Source organism: Dasypus novemcinctus, chromosome 10 (genome assembly GCF_030445035.2).
Source record: "Dasypus novemcinctus isolate mDasNov1 chromosome 10, mDasNov1.1.hap2, whole genome shotgun sequence".
Classification (NCBI taxonomy): domain Eukaryota; kingdom Metazoa; phylum Chordata; class Mammalia; order Cingulata; family Dasypodidae; genus Dasypus; species Dasypus novemcinctus.
In genome coordinates, this window is record NC_080682.1 from 104,634,218 (window position 1) to 104,651,388 (window position 17,171).

General features: G+C 40.1%; 1 protein-coding gene across 1 annotated transcript in view; it reads left to right on the forward strand.

Annotated features, from left to right (window-relative positions):
• PAAF1 (proteasomal ATPase associated factor 1) overlaps positions 1–17,171 on the forward strand; it is a 103,792-nt gene that overhangs the window by 48,376 nt on the left and 38,245 nt on the right. The window contains exons 8-9 of the mRNA XM_004467346.5: positions 9,396–9,487; positions 11,251–11,366. Coding sequence (XP_004467403.2) covers positions 9,396–9,487; positions 11,251–11,366 — 208 coding nt within the window. The remainder of the gene's footprint in view (positions 1–9,395; positions 9,488–11,250; positions 11,367–17,171) is intronic.

Genomic DNA, 17,171 nt, shown 5'->3' on the forward strand with positions numbered 1-17,171 from the left:
CTGGTATTCTTGGGGTTCCTTGGCTTTTCCTTCATATATCAATGCTTATATTGGCATCTTCTTTCTCTTCTGGGTTCCATTGAATGCCAGCTTCTGGCTGTTCCCTGTTGCTTCTTTTCTCTGTGTCCAATTTCCATGGCTTGTAAGGACTTTAGCCACATTGAATTAAAGTCCACTTCCCCCCCAAAACACACACACTCAATTTGGGCACACTGAACCTGCCTTTTGTGGGAGACATGATTCAGTCCACAATAGGGCAGACTGCTTTTAAAAAGTTTAAAGATGAAATTAAATTTTGATATAAAGATCATCTTGGCCAGGCCAGTACATTGGATTAGGAGTAGTAGTGGGACTATGTTTATTGGTTCTGGTGAGGCAGAATGTTGAAGGTCCTAATAAGGCAACTTTCATTATTTTCCTGTGGTAATAACTAATAATTGCTCCCCATTTTCCTTAGAAGTATTCTTTCTACCATCATCTTTGCCTCTCATTTTTGACATGGCTTGGGTACTATCCCCTCTTGTAAATTTCCTGTGGAGATGTACTGTGATCCAGGGACTCCTGCTAAAATTAGTATTGACTATTAGATGTTCCCTGACCCCTCTTTGGGAATTAATGGATTAGTAGTAGAACTGTATTTCCCAAAGTGTGTAATATGTGCAATTAGTGATAAACAAGATAATTTCAGGCAGTACACATATTAAATAGTTATATATTAATATAATGCACACACATCTCTCTTCTAACCTAAGATTTCACAGACATAACTTAAAACAAGGTTAGGTTTTTAAAAATTAGTTAATTTAAAGCTATTTAAATGAAAATGTTCTTGTTTTTCTCTAATTTTTTACTTCCTGTTTATTCTCCAATTCATTCTAGGATGGTTTATATCCCCAACTACCTAGCAGAAACTGCTCTCATCAAGGTCACCAGTGAACTCTATGTTGCCTAGCTCAGTGCTACTTCTCAGTGCTTGTTTTTCTGAACTCTTAGTGGTATTCAGCATAGTAAACCCCTCTCCTCAAAACACCTCTCTTTCTTGATACCACCATACTGCAATGGTTTTCTTCCTATCCCTCTGACTGCTGTTATTAGTCTCTCTCTCTCTTTTTCCTTCTCAATCTCAGTTTATAAGTCGTCTCTACTCAACATTTAAATATTGGAGAGCCCACTATTCAGTCCTGGGCCATCAGCTCTAGTTTTTCTCTAGATGATCACATTAGTTCTTTAGCTTTAAATATTGTACGTAAGCTGTAGATTCCCAAAATTATATCCAAAGCCCATACCTCTCACCTGAGTTCAAACTTTATTTGGGTGTTTAGTATGCACCTCAAACTTATCTTGTCTAATATGGAGGGTTTTATTTATCCCCACCCCAAATCTGTTTTTCCCATCTCAATAAATGGTACCACCATTGGCTCAAGCCCAAAGCCTGCGATTCATTCACGATCCTCCCTCTTTCCTCATGCCCCATATTAGCAAGACCTGTCATCGCTACTTCAAAGTGTTTCTAATTTTTTCATTTCTCCTCTCCACTGCCAACATCCTAGTCCAAACTATCATTATCTGTTGCCTGTACTATGCCTGTACTATTCTTCTATAATCCCTTGTTCTCAGAGCAACAAATGTGGTCATTTAAAAAACATAAGTCATGTCATTCTTCTGCTTAAAACCCTCCTATGTCCTACCTTTATATATACACTTAAGTCCTAACCCTCTTCCATGGCTTACACCACTCTTACATACTGATCCTTGCATTCCTCTCTAGCCTCATGTCATACCTCCCTCTGTCAGACTTGGCCCTGGGCCCTCTCTTTGTTCTTTCAGAATAGCAGACTCTCTCTCAACCTCCTGCCTTTGCCTTGCTCTTCCCAGAGCATGGAATGTACTGCCCGCAACTCTTCACATGGCTGGTTTCTGTTTATCTTTCAAGTTTCAGTTGAAAAATTATCTCCACAGAGCTTTTTTAAAGTTAGAGCTCTCCCCATCCCACCCTCCCACCACTTAGTCACTGTGTTTTATTTTTCAGGCTTAATTACTTCACTTAACTTTTCTTGTATAAAAACTACGTGGTGTTCAAGGCTGGAGTCTGGGGCCTCTGCATGGAGACTCTGATGTGGATCTTTACAAGATAGTCAGTGAATTAAAACAATCATGCAAAATGTGCAGAATTCCCATACCCTCCAGAATTCCCCTCCACCAACACATTACATTGTTGTGGAACATTTGTTATAGATTATGAAAGAACATCACCAAACTATTCCCACTAACTGTGCTCTATAGTGTACATTTAGTATGTTCCCCCCCATTACTAACATAGTATCTTCTTTCACATTGATGCAAGAATATTGCAATATTGTTGTTTACTATAGTTCATAAGTTACATTAATTGTGTTTTTCCATGTATATCTATAGTCTTACCACCTTGTAATAGTGACATACATCTATTCTAGTTCATAGAAGAACATTCTTATATTAACCACAATTCTCATCCACTTCTGGGTTCACTATGTTATTCAGTCCCTGATTATTCTCTAGCTTTCTTTCAAATGATATTTACATCCCTAGACTACCCCTTTCAGCTACAATCCCATTTATAAACCAGCTGTGTTAGTTATACTCACTATAATGTGGTTACCATTAATGCTATCTGTTTCCACACTTTTACAGTCAAGCTGATTAAAACTTCTACATATATTAAGCATCAGTACTGCTTCTCAGCCCTCATCCTCTCTCCTAGTAATCTGTACTCTAGGTTTTAACTTGTTATGTTTATTCTTCGTATTTAGTTCATATTAGTAAGACCATACAATATTTGTCCTTTCGTGTCCGGCTTATTTTGCTCAGCATAATGTCTTCAAGTTCATCCATGCTATCATATGTGTCCCAATTTCATTTCCTGTTACAGAGCATAGTATTACATTGTATGTATATACCACATTTTGTTTATCAGTTCATCTGTTGGTGGACAGTTGGGTTGTTTCCATCTTTTGGAATTGTGAATAACACTGCTACAAACATTGGTGTGCAAATGTCTGTTTGTATCACAGTTTTCAGTTCTTCTGGATATATTCCTAGTAGAGGGATTGCTGGGTCATATGGCAGTTCTATATTTTATTTTATCTTTCTTTTTTTTTTCTTTTTTTATGTCAGTTCTATATTTGGCTTCCTGAGGAACTGCCAAACTGTCTTCCACAGAGGCTGCACCATTTTACATTCCTACCTACTGTGAAGGAGTGTTCCTATTTCTCCACATCCTCTCCACCACTTAACTGTTTTTCTGTTTTTAAAAAAAATTTATTTATTTATTTATTTATTTTTAAAGATTTTTATTTTTTTGTTTATTTCTCTCCCCTTCCCCCGCCCCAGTTGTCTGTTCTCCGTGTCTATTTGCTGCGTCGTCTTTGTCCGCTTCTGTTCTTGTCAGCGGCTCGGGAATCTGTGTTTCTTTTTGTTGCGTCATCTTGCTGTGTCAGCTCTCCGTGTGTGCGGTGCCATTCCTGGGCAGGCTGCACTTTATTTTGTGCTGGGCGGCTCTCTTTACAGGGCGCATTCCTTGCGCATGGGGCTCCCCTGTGTGGGGGACACCCCTGTATGACGCAGCACTCCTTGTGCGCATCAGCACTGCGCGTGGGCCAGCTCCACAAGGGTCAAGGAGGCCCGAGGTTTGAACTGCGAACCTCCCATGTGGTAGGCAGATGCCCTATCCACTGAGCCACGTCCACTTCCCCATATTTATTTATTTATTTTTAAAGATTTCTTTTTTATATATTTCTCTCCCCTTCCCAGTCTCCCCCCCACCCCAGTTGTCAGCTCTGTGTCCATTTGCTGTGTGTTCTTCTGTGTCCATTTGTGTTCTTGTCAGCAGCACCGGTAATCTGTCTCTTTGTTGCGTCATCTTGCTGCGTCAGCTCTCCGTGTGTGTGGTGCCATTCCTGGGCAGGCTGCACTTTTTTTGCACTGGGTGGCTCTCCCTACTGGGTACACTCCTTGCACGTGGGACTCCCCTATGCGGAGGACATCCCTGTGTGGCACAGCACTCCTTGTGCGCATCAGCACTGTGTGTGGGCCAGCTTCACCACACAGGTCAGGAGGCCTTGGATTTGAAACCTGGACCTTCCATGTGGTAAACGGATGCTCTATCTATTGAGTCAAATCTGCTTCCCTCTGTTTTTTTTAATAATGGCATTTTAAGAGGTGTGAGATGATATCTCATTGTAGTTTTTTTTTTTAATTGATTTTGTAAAAATGTTACATTAAAATATATATATATATATGAGGTCCCATTCAGCCCCACCACCCCCACCCCACCACTCCCCTCCCAGCAACACTCACTCCCCTCATCATGACACATCCATTGCACCCGGCAAGTACATCTCTGGGCATCTCTGCACCTCATGGTCAATGGTCCACATCATGGCCCATACTCTCCCACCTTCCATCCAGTGGGCCCTGGGAGGATTTACAATGTCCGGTGATTGCCCCTGAAGCACCATCCAGGGCAACTCCAAGTCCCAAAGGCGCCTCCACATCTCATCTCTTCCTGCCCCTCCCCATATCCATCAGCCACCATGTCCACTTTTCCCACTCCAGTGCCACCTTTTCTCTGTGGGCCTTGGATTGGTTGTGTCCATTGCACTTCTATGTCAGGAGGAGGCTCAGATTCCACATGGATACTGGATGCAATCCTCCTGCTTTCAGTTGTAGGCACTCTAGGCTCCATGGTGTGGTGGTTGTCCTTCTTCAACTCCATCTTAGCTGTGTGAGGTGAGTCCAATAAATCAGATTTTAGGGGCTGGAGTCTGTTGACGCTCAGGGCCTGGCTATCATATTGTCAGTCCAGAGATTCAAATCCCCTAAATATATCTTAAACCCCAACACCAACTACAATTCCAGTAAAGTAGGATGAAAGTCTTATGAAAAGAAATCCCATCTGAGTCCAGTTCCATCACGCAGAAACACCAGCTCCAAAGGAGGGCCATCTGACGTGGCAGTGAACCCCATCTGCCATGACCATAGAACCCGTGGGTCTCTTTAGCCCTCAAAGGAACCAATACCTGGGGATTGTATCTACTTTATCTGTCTCTTAGACTCTGCTCAGTTGTGCATAAGGGCAATCCTTCTGACAGCCTCCAGACTCTTTTTTAGATACTCGTAGCCATATAAACTCATTTATGCTTTCCATTTCCCCCTTACATTAGGTCAAACAGCATTTTAAAGTCATGTTATTATATGTAGACAGGGATATTCTGCTGATCCGCATTGAACCTTTAATTCAAGGTCATTTTCTAGTTCCATCTTCAGCTGGTATTTGGTCGTGATCCCTCGGTGCCAGGGAGGCTCATCCCTGGGTGTCATGTCCCATGCTGGGGGGAATGCACTGCATCTACATGCTGAGTTTGGCTTCGACACTGGCCACATTTGCGTAACATGAAGGCTGTCAGGAGGAAATTCCCAGGCACAGTGCTGCTCTAGGCCTTGTTCTTATTTCAGGCATATAGGCTCACAAGCATAGTCATTAGTATCATGCTCTCACTGTTGGAACCTCATTCCTTCCTGGTCTTTACCGTTGCACCTGGGGGACTGCCACTGTTCCCCTAGGGACCACGACAGAGCACCCCCGGCCAGGAACTCAGTACCCCCCCAGCTGTAGTTTTTAATTGTTGCCACTATGAGTATATCCAAACATTACCATGCACCCTGGGCATATGCCCTGCACAGCTCGCTGTCAGCCATATATCACCTGTCAATAGTATCCTATACCAGTATTCTTCCGCTGCCATTGTTGAACCACTCTGTGATCCAAAACTTCCTGAAAATTGAAGTCCAGTGTCAGGGTCCCTTACTAGTAAAATGGCATATAGCGATGGGTTTAAAGGTTAGATATAGAATACGTGTTGACTTGGGAAAATTCTACATCCTATCTTTTTTTTTTTTTTTTCCCTATTTATTGAACTTCTCTTCACAAGAGCCCTAGACCACAGTAATTCATATATACAATATACAGTACTCCTCCACATCTACCATTAAACTTTTTCCCTTCCACAGCGATATTCTTATAACTTATTCATATCATATTTACTTAAAGTGATGTACAGACTCTGAGACAATAGCTTTCAAACAAGGTGACATCTGTGCTTACATTGTGTTCCATACTTTAGGATATACAGTTTTCTAAATTTTTAGTTATCCTATGTTTTACATTATGGTTTACTTTATTAGTCTTTCGTCCCCTATATGTTTATGGTGTAATATTACATGTTTTATATCCATCCTTGTGTACTCTCGTGAAAGTCCTCTCTTACCCCACATTTACTTTGGTTCCACACATTTAACATCCATTTTCCCATCCCCTTGGTGCCCCCAGTGACAGCCAGCCTCCTTTTCCCGAGGAGCCCCGTCCAGAGACACTTGCAACATTGTTCAGGGCCTAACTTGCTCAATTACCCCAATGCCCTGGGAGCCACCTTTTCTCTCGAGAGATACAGTTCCCTCTATCTGATGGCATTAGTCTTCCCCAGGATGTGAGTCCACCCCCACTCTCATTACTTGGGTCTCTACCCAATGGTACCACCCACTCTGGCAAAATGAGCATTCAGACATTCCCCAGGAGCCCGTCCCCATCCAACCATCCCCTCCGAGCATCCTAAACAGGTAACCCTCTTAATTATATTTTGATATGATTTTCTCAGCATTTTACTCTCGACCAACACCTGACACTCTCCTATGTTCGTATGCTACCCTTCTCTCCCCCCACTTTTTGGGCAATATTACCCATCCGCCCATCCCCAGCCCCCCTCAAACCCGCAAAGCCCCACCCAAAGGCAACCCCTTACCCCCATTTTATCTCTTCTTTGTGTTCATACTTACCGCCAGCTCATCATAAATTCCATCCCTGCAGACGTCGGCTCACATCCTTCCTCCACCCCCCGATTTCCTGTAAGCCTATCGTTCAGTCTCTAGCTCTCTGAGGCAGCTTTCTTATTTCATATCATTGAGTTCATGTAATATTTGTCCTTCAATGCCTGGGTTGCTTCACTCAACATAAGGTTCTCAAGATTCATCCATGTTATCACGTGTGTTTGTAGTGTATTTGTTCTTACAGCCGAGTAGTATTCCATTGTGTGTATATACCACATTTTATTGATCCACTCATCTGTTGATGGGCATTTGGGTTGATTCCAACTTTTGGCGATAGTGAACAATGCTGCTATGAACATTGGTGTACATATATTGGTTTGTGTCCTTGTTTTCAGTTCTACTGGGTATATACCCAGCAGTGGTATTGCTGGGTCATATGGCAAATCTATGGTTAGTTTTTTCAGAAACCGCCAAACTGTCCTCCAGAATGGTTGGATCCTTCTGCATTCCCACCAGCAGTGGATGAGTGTTCCCTTTTCTTCACATCCTCTCCAGCATTTGTATTCTTCTGTTTTTTTCACAGCTGCCAGTCTTATTGGAGTAAGATGGTATCTCATTGTAGTTTTGATTTGCATTTCCCTGATAGCTAGAGATTTGGAGCATTTTTTCATGTGCTTTTTAGCCATTTGTATTTCTTCTTTGGAGAAGTGTCTTATTTAAATCTTTTTCCCATTTTTTAAATGGGTTGTTTATCTTTTTATTTTCAAGATATAGGAGTTCTTTATATATGCAAGTTATAAGTTTCTTATCAGATATATGGTTGCCAAATATTTTCTCCCACTCTGTGGGCTCCCTTTTTACTTTCTTGACAAACTCCTTTGAGGTGCAGAAGGATTTAATTTTGAGGAAGTCCCATTTATCTATTAGTTCTTTTGCTGCTCGTGCTTTTGGTGTGATATTCATGAATCCATTTCCTATTACAAGGTCCTGTAGATGTTTCCCTACACTGCTTTCCAAGGTTTTTATGGTCTTGGCTCTTATATTTAGGTCTTTGATCCATCTTGAGTTGATCTTTGTATAAGGTGTGAGATGTCATTGTAGTTTTGATTTGCATTTCCCTAATAGCTGGTGATATTGAACATTTTTTTCCATGTGCTTTTTTGCCATTTATATTTCCTCTTTGGAGAAATGTCTGTGTAAGTCTTTTGCCCATTTTTAATTGCTTGCTCTTTTATTGTTGATTTGTAGGATCTCTTTATATAGAACGGAAATCAAACCTTTATTGGATATGTAGTTTCCAAATATTTTCTCCAGTAGGCATAATTTTAAAAACCTCCTCCTTGAATACAGAATCAATGATCTCAGACATCCTGATGGGCAGAGAGAAGAGATAGATCTTCTTCAGGGACTTGGTCTTCAGCCCCAGCTCTTACCAAGGCCGCAATCTTGACCCTGGGCCCTACTGCCAAAGCCTTTGTGGAAGCTGCTGTGTCTTCCCATTCCAGGGCCCCTGGGGCCTCCAGGGCTGCTTGCAGCACTGCTGGCATCCACTATTTGGTACTTTTAAAAAATATTTTTATTTATTTATTCCACCCCCCTCGTTGTTTGCTCTCACTGTCTATTCTCTGTGTCCATTCACTGTGTGTCCTTCTGTGTCTGCTTGTCTTTTCTTCTCGTCTTTTCTCTTTAGGAGGCACCAGGAACTGATCCCAGGACCTCTGGTGTGGGAGAGAGGCACCAATTGCTTGAGCCACCTCATTTCCCAGGTTTGCTGCATCTCTCACTGTCTCTCCTCTACATCTCCCTTTGTTGTATCATCTTGTTGCACCAGCTCAGCTCTCCGCAGCTCAGGCCAGCTTGCTTTCACCAGGAGGCCCTGGAAATCAAACTCGGGGCCTCCCATATGGTAGACGGGAGTCTAGTCTCTTGAGCCATATCCACTTCCCTGGTGCTTTCTTCAAGAAGATTACTTAGTTATCTTTAATCATAATTTCTTGTTTTATTTCCTTTGTAGAATTCATCACTGCCTGAAAGTGTGTTCCTTGTTTGTATGGTCTCTTTCTATTGGAATCCTTGAGAGTAAGGGCATTGTTTGTTTGCTCATCACTATTTTGGCAGTTCCTAGATTAGCATCTGATACATAGTAGACCCTCAATAAATATGTGTTGAGTGAATTAACAAATTTCATTTCCACCAGACTGTTCTTTTTACAGTAAAATTCAGCCTTTTTAAGTATACAGTTTGATGATTTTTTTTTTTTTTTTTTCGCTACTAGGGCTGGGGACTGAACCCGGTACCTTGTATGTAGGAAGCTGGCGCTCAACCACTGAGCAACAAGTTTGATGAATTTTGACATGTATAAAGTTATATGAATACTACCACAGTCAAGATGGAGAAATAATAAATGTTTTTTAGTTAGTAAGTGAATCACTAACTTAGAGCATGGTCAATAAACAGCCATTGTATTTGTACTTTGTAGGTACTGCCAGCTGATCAGCCTAATCCATTACTGATATAGCTCATCTGTTATGCAGGTGAACGGGAAGTTGGAACAGAGGCGAAAATGCTGCTTTTGGCCCAGGAAGATAAGAAGCTTCAGTGCTTGGGACTACAGAGCAGACAGCCGGCAAGTGGTTCCTATAAGACCTTTGAACTCTGAACAGCCTGGGTCATTTTGATTCTTGGAAAGCTGTTTTAGAAACATTTCTTCTTGCCTCCTGTTTTCACCTTTTGAGAAGGCAGTGAGATGCAGTACAGTGTAGTGATTAAGAGTATGGGATTTGGAATAAGGACTGCATTTAAATCCCACCCAGCTCTTCCATTTCATGACTGATGACATCAGGTAAATTACTTAACCTCTCTGACACTCTGTTTCCTCATCACTAATCTGGACATAAGTTATAGGACTTACCTCATAGGGTTATATAATGAAAATTAAATGCTCTACTGCTCTGTGACCTTTGTTAAGTCACTTTCCTCCTCTGGGCTTAGTGTACTATATGGAAATTGATGAGGGTGTATAGATGCCCTTTATGGATCCTTCTACTTCTAAGGTAATGTAAAAGAAATTCTAAGTAAAGGTCTACTGCTCTGTGACCTTTGTTAAGTCACTTTCCTCCTCTGGGCTTAGTGTACTATATGGAAATTGATGAGGGTGTATAGATGCCCTTTATGGATCCTTCTACTTCTAAGGTAATGTAAAAGAAATTCTAAGTAAAGGACTCATGCATTCAGGGCTCTCAAGCAATTAATGACCAGAATGCCTTTTATAGAAGAATTAATTGACATTTTCTCCTTTGTCCTCTGAGGTTTTCCCAGGCAGACTATGCTGTTTTTTTTTAAAGCTTTCCTTTTATTTTTTAATTTGTCTTTATTTATTTATTTTAATGTTACATTAAAAAAAATGAGGTCCCTATATATCCCCCCACCCCCCTCACCCCACTCCTCCCATAACAACAACCTCCTCCAACATCATGGGACATTCATTGCACTTGGTGAATACATCTCTGAGCACTGCTGCACTACATGGTCAATGGTCCACATTATAGTTTATACTCTCCCCTAGTCCACCCAGAGACTGCTCTTAATTAAACCTAGTTCCCGGAGATTAGATTTATTAAATTTCCTTCTAGCTCTTGTCACCATCATCCAAACAACTTTAATGATTTGACTTGGCCGCAGGCTTTGTATTTTCGTTTCATGTCATTTCTCCATTGTGCTGCTTTCATTTCCATTTTCAAAGTTTGTTTCAGGAGCATCACTCTTAGGTAAAATTGCCATTGCACTCTTAATTTCTACACTGGCTTTTACTTCCAATGGGAAATCAGGGATTTTGTTTTCTTTTTAGAACATTTGAGAGAGAAAAGATCAGTTTGTCCTAACAATGAATGAAAATCTAATTTTTGTTTTCATTACATAAGAAGGAAATTTTAATGCTTTAAATTGCTACTTTATTTAATTTTCTTTTCCTACAAAGTAACTTCCTTCAAAATATTTCCTGAAGTGATATGAAATGAAACTCAAGTAATTTGCAAGTGTTTCTCAAGTCAGAGTTAAGCAGGAGTTGTAATGAAAATAGGGAAATGAGGGGTTTTGGTGGTGGGAATCTTAACTGTCAGTGGAGTTCAGGGGTGATAGTTTGAAAATTAGTACATCTGTATATGGTATTCTGTAACTGTTCAATTCCTTGGCCAACCCCAGGTTCCTGAAATTCTGAGAATGCTTCTTCCTTAGTTGGTGACTATTTAGTTTACTGCCTGAGTGTGCTTAAAGGGCAGAGAAAGAAAATATCTCTAAAAATAGTAAAATTTTCCTTTTCTTGGCATTTGTTTATTCTTGGAAACAAATTAATCTTTAAACAGTTTTTTTTGGTCTCATATTTGTTCCCAGGTGTTCCACTTTATAGGCTCAGATGCCTTCAATTGCTGTACTTTTCTCTCTGGCTTCTCACTATTGGCTGGGACACAGGATGGAAACATTTATAAGTTGGATGTGAGAAGTCCAAGGTGAGTCACCATTCTTTTGCATCATGCAGGTCTTCTACAGAGTGGAATTTTTTATTGGCTTTAGCACTGATTTAGCTTAGTATACAAGTAACTTATGAATCAAGGGTATATTTTTCCCTTTATAAAGGCTTTCTGGAATGAATTGTCTGATATTATTATTCATAGAATCATATTAAAATGTAATTTTGATTTCATATTATCATGATTGTCCTACTGTAATGATTGTTTTGGAAATTACACTTAAATAATGAAATAACATTATTAAAACATTTGAACTTAAAGGAGCTCAGCAATTTTCTCCATAGAATTAGACTGGGCTGGCCTGAGATTGACTGATCATTTTTAGTTGAATAAGTCTAATTATTTCTTCCTTTTTTTGAAAGATTTATTAATTTTAATTTTATTTATTTCTCACCTGCACCCTGCGCCCTGCTATTTGCACTTGTGGTCTGCTTGTCTTCTTTTTAGGAGGCACTGGGAACTGAACCCCAGGCCATGTGGGAGGGAGATGCTTAATCTCTTGAGCCTCCTCCGCTCCCTTTGTTGTGTCTGTCATTGTGTTTCCTTGCTGTGTCTCTTAGTTGCATCATCTCACTGCATCGTCTTGTTGCATCAGCTTGCAATGTCAGCCTGTCTCATCAGCTCGCTGTCTTGCTTGTCTTCTTTAGGAGGCACCTAGAAACCAAACCCAGGACCTCCCAGGCAGTAGGCAAGAGCCCAACTGCGGGAGCCCACCTTCTTGAGCCACATCTGCTTCCCCTAATTGTTTCTTAATTTAGCTTTGATCATAACCTTTCCAAGACAGGTCTTATCCTGGTTTTAAAGATAGCCAGAGAGAGGAGTCACACAACCTCTCTGTACCAGGATTTAACAATCTCTGTGAGTCTCTCCCTCCTTCCTTTGTTTCCTTCCCTTGTTCAACTAATATTTATTGAATAGCTTTTGTGAGCATGAGGTTTTGTGCAGGGCACTGAGAAACAAAAATAAAAGATACAGACTCTGCTTTTGAGACACTTGGAGTTGAATGGTAAAGACAGACACGTGAAAGACTATTGTGATGCTGTGTGATCAGTGGTCTGACAGGAGTCTGAGAAAGAGAGAGGGAAGGGGGTGAGACAGCTTCAGCAAGGAAATGGGCTCTTAACTGGATCTTGTCAAGTAGGAAATTACCAAGTAAAGAAGGGAAGGATCTCCCTGGGTAGAAGAACATATAGAAGCATGAAGGTATGTGAAAGCATGGCACCTTGAGGGATCTCTGAGGAGGAGGAGTTTCAGATGACAGGTATATAATGTGCCCATGGGGTAGTGGAGAGAAGTGATGCTGGACAGGAAAACAGGAACTTGCTTAGTAAGGCCCTACAGACCATCCAAATGGGTTTAGACTTTATTCCAAGAGCAGTGAAGAAATTCCACTCAGAGGGTGACTGGCCTACATGATTTCTTCCATAATTAATTTTGTCATTTTTGTCTCCATGGAGATAGAGAATCTGATATTATAATTGATTCTCATTCACCTTTCTCTTTCATTTTACAGATTTCTGACAACTTTAATATTTCCCAACTGGTCTTAATTCTGTCTTTAAATAAAAAGGTTAACATTTTGTCATCTTCTACTCTTGTCAGGCCTCTCCTAAAAACTGGAGTTTTTGTGTGGTGGTTTAGTTCATTCTGTTCAATGACATGTTTAGATTCATTCCTCAGATGTCACAAATCATCCATATATAGATCTTTGTCAGCACCAACAAAATGATCCCCAAGATTGACTGGAAAGGAGGCTTCCAGTTAGAGAAGGGAAATCTTTTTTTAACTTATGGCCACTGACTATGGGGAGAAAAATAACTCTATGAAAATAAACTCAGAGTCATGTACAAGTTAAAATATAACATTTTTTATTAGTGAAATATAAGCTATTTTCTATGTAAAATTTAAAGAGAGCATAACTTTTTCAGTAATTATAATACAGGTATACCTTGTTTTACTGTGCTCTGCTTTATCACACTTCACAGATATTGAATTTTTTACAAATTGAAGGTTTTTAGCAACCCTGTGTTGAGCGAGTCTATGAGTGCCATTTTTCTCAACAGCGTGTGCTCACTTTGTGTCTCTGTATCACATTTTAGTTAAGGTCTGTGCATTGTTTTCATAGGCATAATGCTATTGCACATTTAATAGACTATAGTATAGTATAAATATAACTTTCATATGCACTGGGAAACCAAAAACTTGTGTGACTTGCTTTATTGCAAAATCTGTTTTATGGTGATGGTCTGGAACTGAACCCGTGATATCTCCTAGCTATGCCTGTAGTGCAAACATAATTCACTTCAGTCCTGTTAAGAAAAAGCAGAGGATGAGAATGAGACAAAAGAAGGAAGGGAACTGGAGGAAGGAAGACAAAAGAAGGAAGAGAAAGGTATGGAGGAAGAGAAAAGGAAAATAAAGGGATGCAAAGGAAAGAGACTTGGGCTTTTCTGATTTGAGTGTTTGTCTGAGATGAGCTGTGATTTCCAGATCAGTTCACTCAGGCTGTAGGTACCTTAGTACTGAGGAGCTCTGCTTACACTGGGTAGAGCTACTGCTCCCTCCTCTTTATTTATTTATTTATTTAAAGATTTATTTATTTATTTTATTCCCCCCACCCCAGTTGTCTGTTCTCTGTCTATTTGCTGCGTGTTCTTTTTTGTCCGCTTCTGTTGTTGTCAGCGGCACGGGAATCTGTTTCTTTTTGTTGAAATTATCTTGTGTCAGCTCTCCATGTGTGCAGCGCCATTTCTGGGCAGGCTGCACTTTCTTTCGCGCTGGGCAGCTCTCCTTATGGGGTGCACTCCTTGCGCGTGGGGCTCCCCTATGCGGGGACACCCCTGTGTGGCAGGGCACTCCTTGCACGCATCAGCACTGTGCACGGGCCAGCTCCACATGGGTCAAGGAGGCCTGGGGTTTGAACCTTGGACCTCCCATGTGGTAGACGGATGCCCTATCCACTGGGCTAAGTCCGCTTTCCTCCCTCGTCTTTAATTAAATCTTAGGAATCGTATTTGATTGGACAGCCACAGTAACTCATTTGAATAAAGATTATTCTTGGGCTTTACAGTGACAAAGAGCCAGGTCAAGGTAAATAAGGGCTCTGGTGCCTCCCCTTGTTATCTGTAGGCATCATATATACACTGGTCCTACTGAGATGCTGGCCCTCAAAATGTTTATCTGTCCACAATGAGAAAGAACCTGGTGCCAGAATGTAAAAGGACACATTGCTTTCTTCATTGAGAGAGTTTTTCTATCAAAGAAAAAAAAAAAAGTCAACTGAACTAAACATTGTACATATTGATTTACTTTACTTTCATTCTGGCACAAGTTCTTTTTCTTGTCAGAGACTGGGGTCAAAGCAGCTCGAGGACTGGCACGAGTCTGCAGATCACACTTTGAGTCACATTGATCTAGGAGCAAGGCCATCTTATAAAAACATTTCTTCAATGACATTTTTACCTTCGTATCTTGTTTAATTCTCACAGCGGCCCTGTGGGGTAGTCAGGGCAAGTATTATCATTTCCATTCACATGCAGATGAAGAAAGAAGAAACTGAGGCACAAAGAGACTATTTGTCCAAGTTTATATAACAAGTAAATTTTCTTATATTCCCCCCACCACATTATTGGCATTCATATGATTGTGGAGTAATTCCTCATTTAGCTGGCATTATCAAGGAATGGATTTATTCCTCATAAGCTAATTTTCAAACTGGCTACATTGATGTCTTCCTTCATTTAATCAACAGGCATTGTACTATGCTAGGATGGAGAATATAAAAATGGCCTGAAGGTACTCACAGTCTAGAGGCAGATGCACACTAGTAAACCAGTAATTACAATGTGTTGTGATAAGTCTTAGGATCAAGAGCCAAATCCAAGTGCAATGCTTTAGATTCTTGTTGCTAATCTTCCTACTCCCATGAGAACATAGTTTTCACAGATAAGGCTAATAACCTGATAGACTGATTCCAAAGAGCCCAGGCTTGCCTTATCTGGGCTCTGCTGAATGGACTCAATAGTGTTGACTGATGGAAGTGAAGGTTACTTGTATCCAAATTTAAACACATTTTAAAAACTGAGAAAGTCTTAAAAAAAAAAAAAAAGTAGAGGTGGTAGATCTTTAAAAAAAAAGTTAAATCACAAAGCTAGAGATTCAGAATGCAGAGGCATGAAATTGAACCCTGGCTCTGCCACTTACTTGGGTCTCTTCTATGTTTATTTCTTCATCTGTAAAAGTGAAATAATGCCACACTTACAAGGTCATTGTGAATAGTAAACAAGTAAAGATAGTAGAGGCCTTGTAAATCTATTAAAATAATGGGTAGCTTTTCTGGACCAATGAGATGATTTAAAAAACAAATTGTGTTATCTAGTTTATTTTTATCTCTTTCAAGTAGTCTTATTACAACAGCATCTCAGAACAAGGAAGGATAGTCTTCACCCTAATTGATATCTTCCAATGGTTTAGCATCCAGTTTCTGGACCAGGAATTGCCTACCTTGCAAGGTAGCCCCATTCCGTTGTTGCATAGTTAGTTCTCTCTCTTAATCTTTGCCTCTTTATCCATTGGTCTTCTTGGGATCACTTGGGACCACAAGAATAAACATTGTCATAGAGAAAATCTGAAAGGGATTTAGAATAATAGTGGAAAGAATGGGATTTATTTTTGATATATCACTTGCAAATTTTTATTAACATAAATGGTGTTACTGAAAGGCAAATCTCCATCCACGGTGAGGTATATTTCTCTAACTCTTCTTTCCCAGTACTCCAGGATTTTGTTTTACCATGATAATTCTGTGCCAGAGTGGAGCAGAACATAATGACCTCCTGAGTCAACTTACCAACCCTGACTCAGACCCTGGTATCATCGTGATTAAGTGTACTTTGTGCCTAGGTTTTGAATCCCAGCATTAACAGTTATTGGCAAGTTACCTGAGCTCTCTTAGTCATAGTTTCCTCATCTGACACTGGATTTATGATACTTAGTTTTTGGTAATATACTATTGAATAATGAGATGAGGCCTATAAAATGCTTAAAATAGCCTCAAATGTGGTAGCTATTAATATTTTTACTATCATCATCATCTCACCCTTCTAATTAATTGATGGGGATTTAACCCCAAGAACTGGGTGGGTTTTGACTCTACTCTCTGAGACTCCATTGTAAAGTTGTCACTGTCACTTCTCCTCTGCTACTTACCATCGTTTTTCTTTTTATTTTCTCATCAGCACATCATCTCATCTACTCATATGCTTCCTAGTCTCGAGGTCCACTCTTCGTTTCCCATTAGAAAAATCCAAAATCCAAGATGGTTATGAGTGAATTACCATGAACCATTAGTTAAAAGAGTGTTGTATGGTGTGTGTGTCTAATTTTTAAACTTTTTTTGAATATACTTTCAAACTTTCAGGACAGATACAAAAATATACATACCCTAAACAGAGAACTCCAACATTCCCTATCCCTCCAGGTACCCAGAACACCCCCAATTTTAACATTTTGCCACATTTTCCTTATCATTCTCTCTGTCAGTCTATCATTCCATCTGTCTTATCTATCCGTCTATCAGTCTCTGCATCTATCAATCAATCCATTTTCTGAACACTTGAATGAAGGTTGTATATATCGCACTCCTTGAACACTTAATACTGCCATGTACATTTCCTAAGAACAAGAATATTCACTTATGTACCCACCTTAAGCACATTTGTTAAATTCAAGAAATTTAATATTGATACAGAGTTTACAGTCTATATTCCAATTTCTTAGTATTTC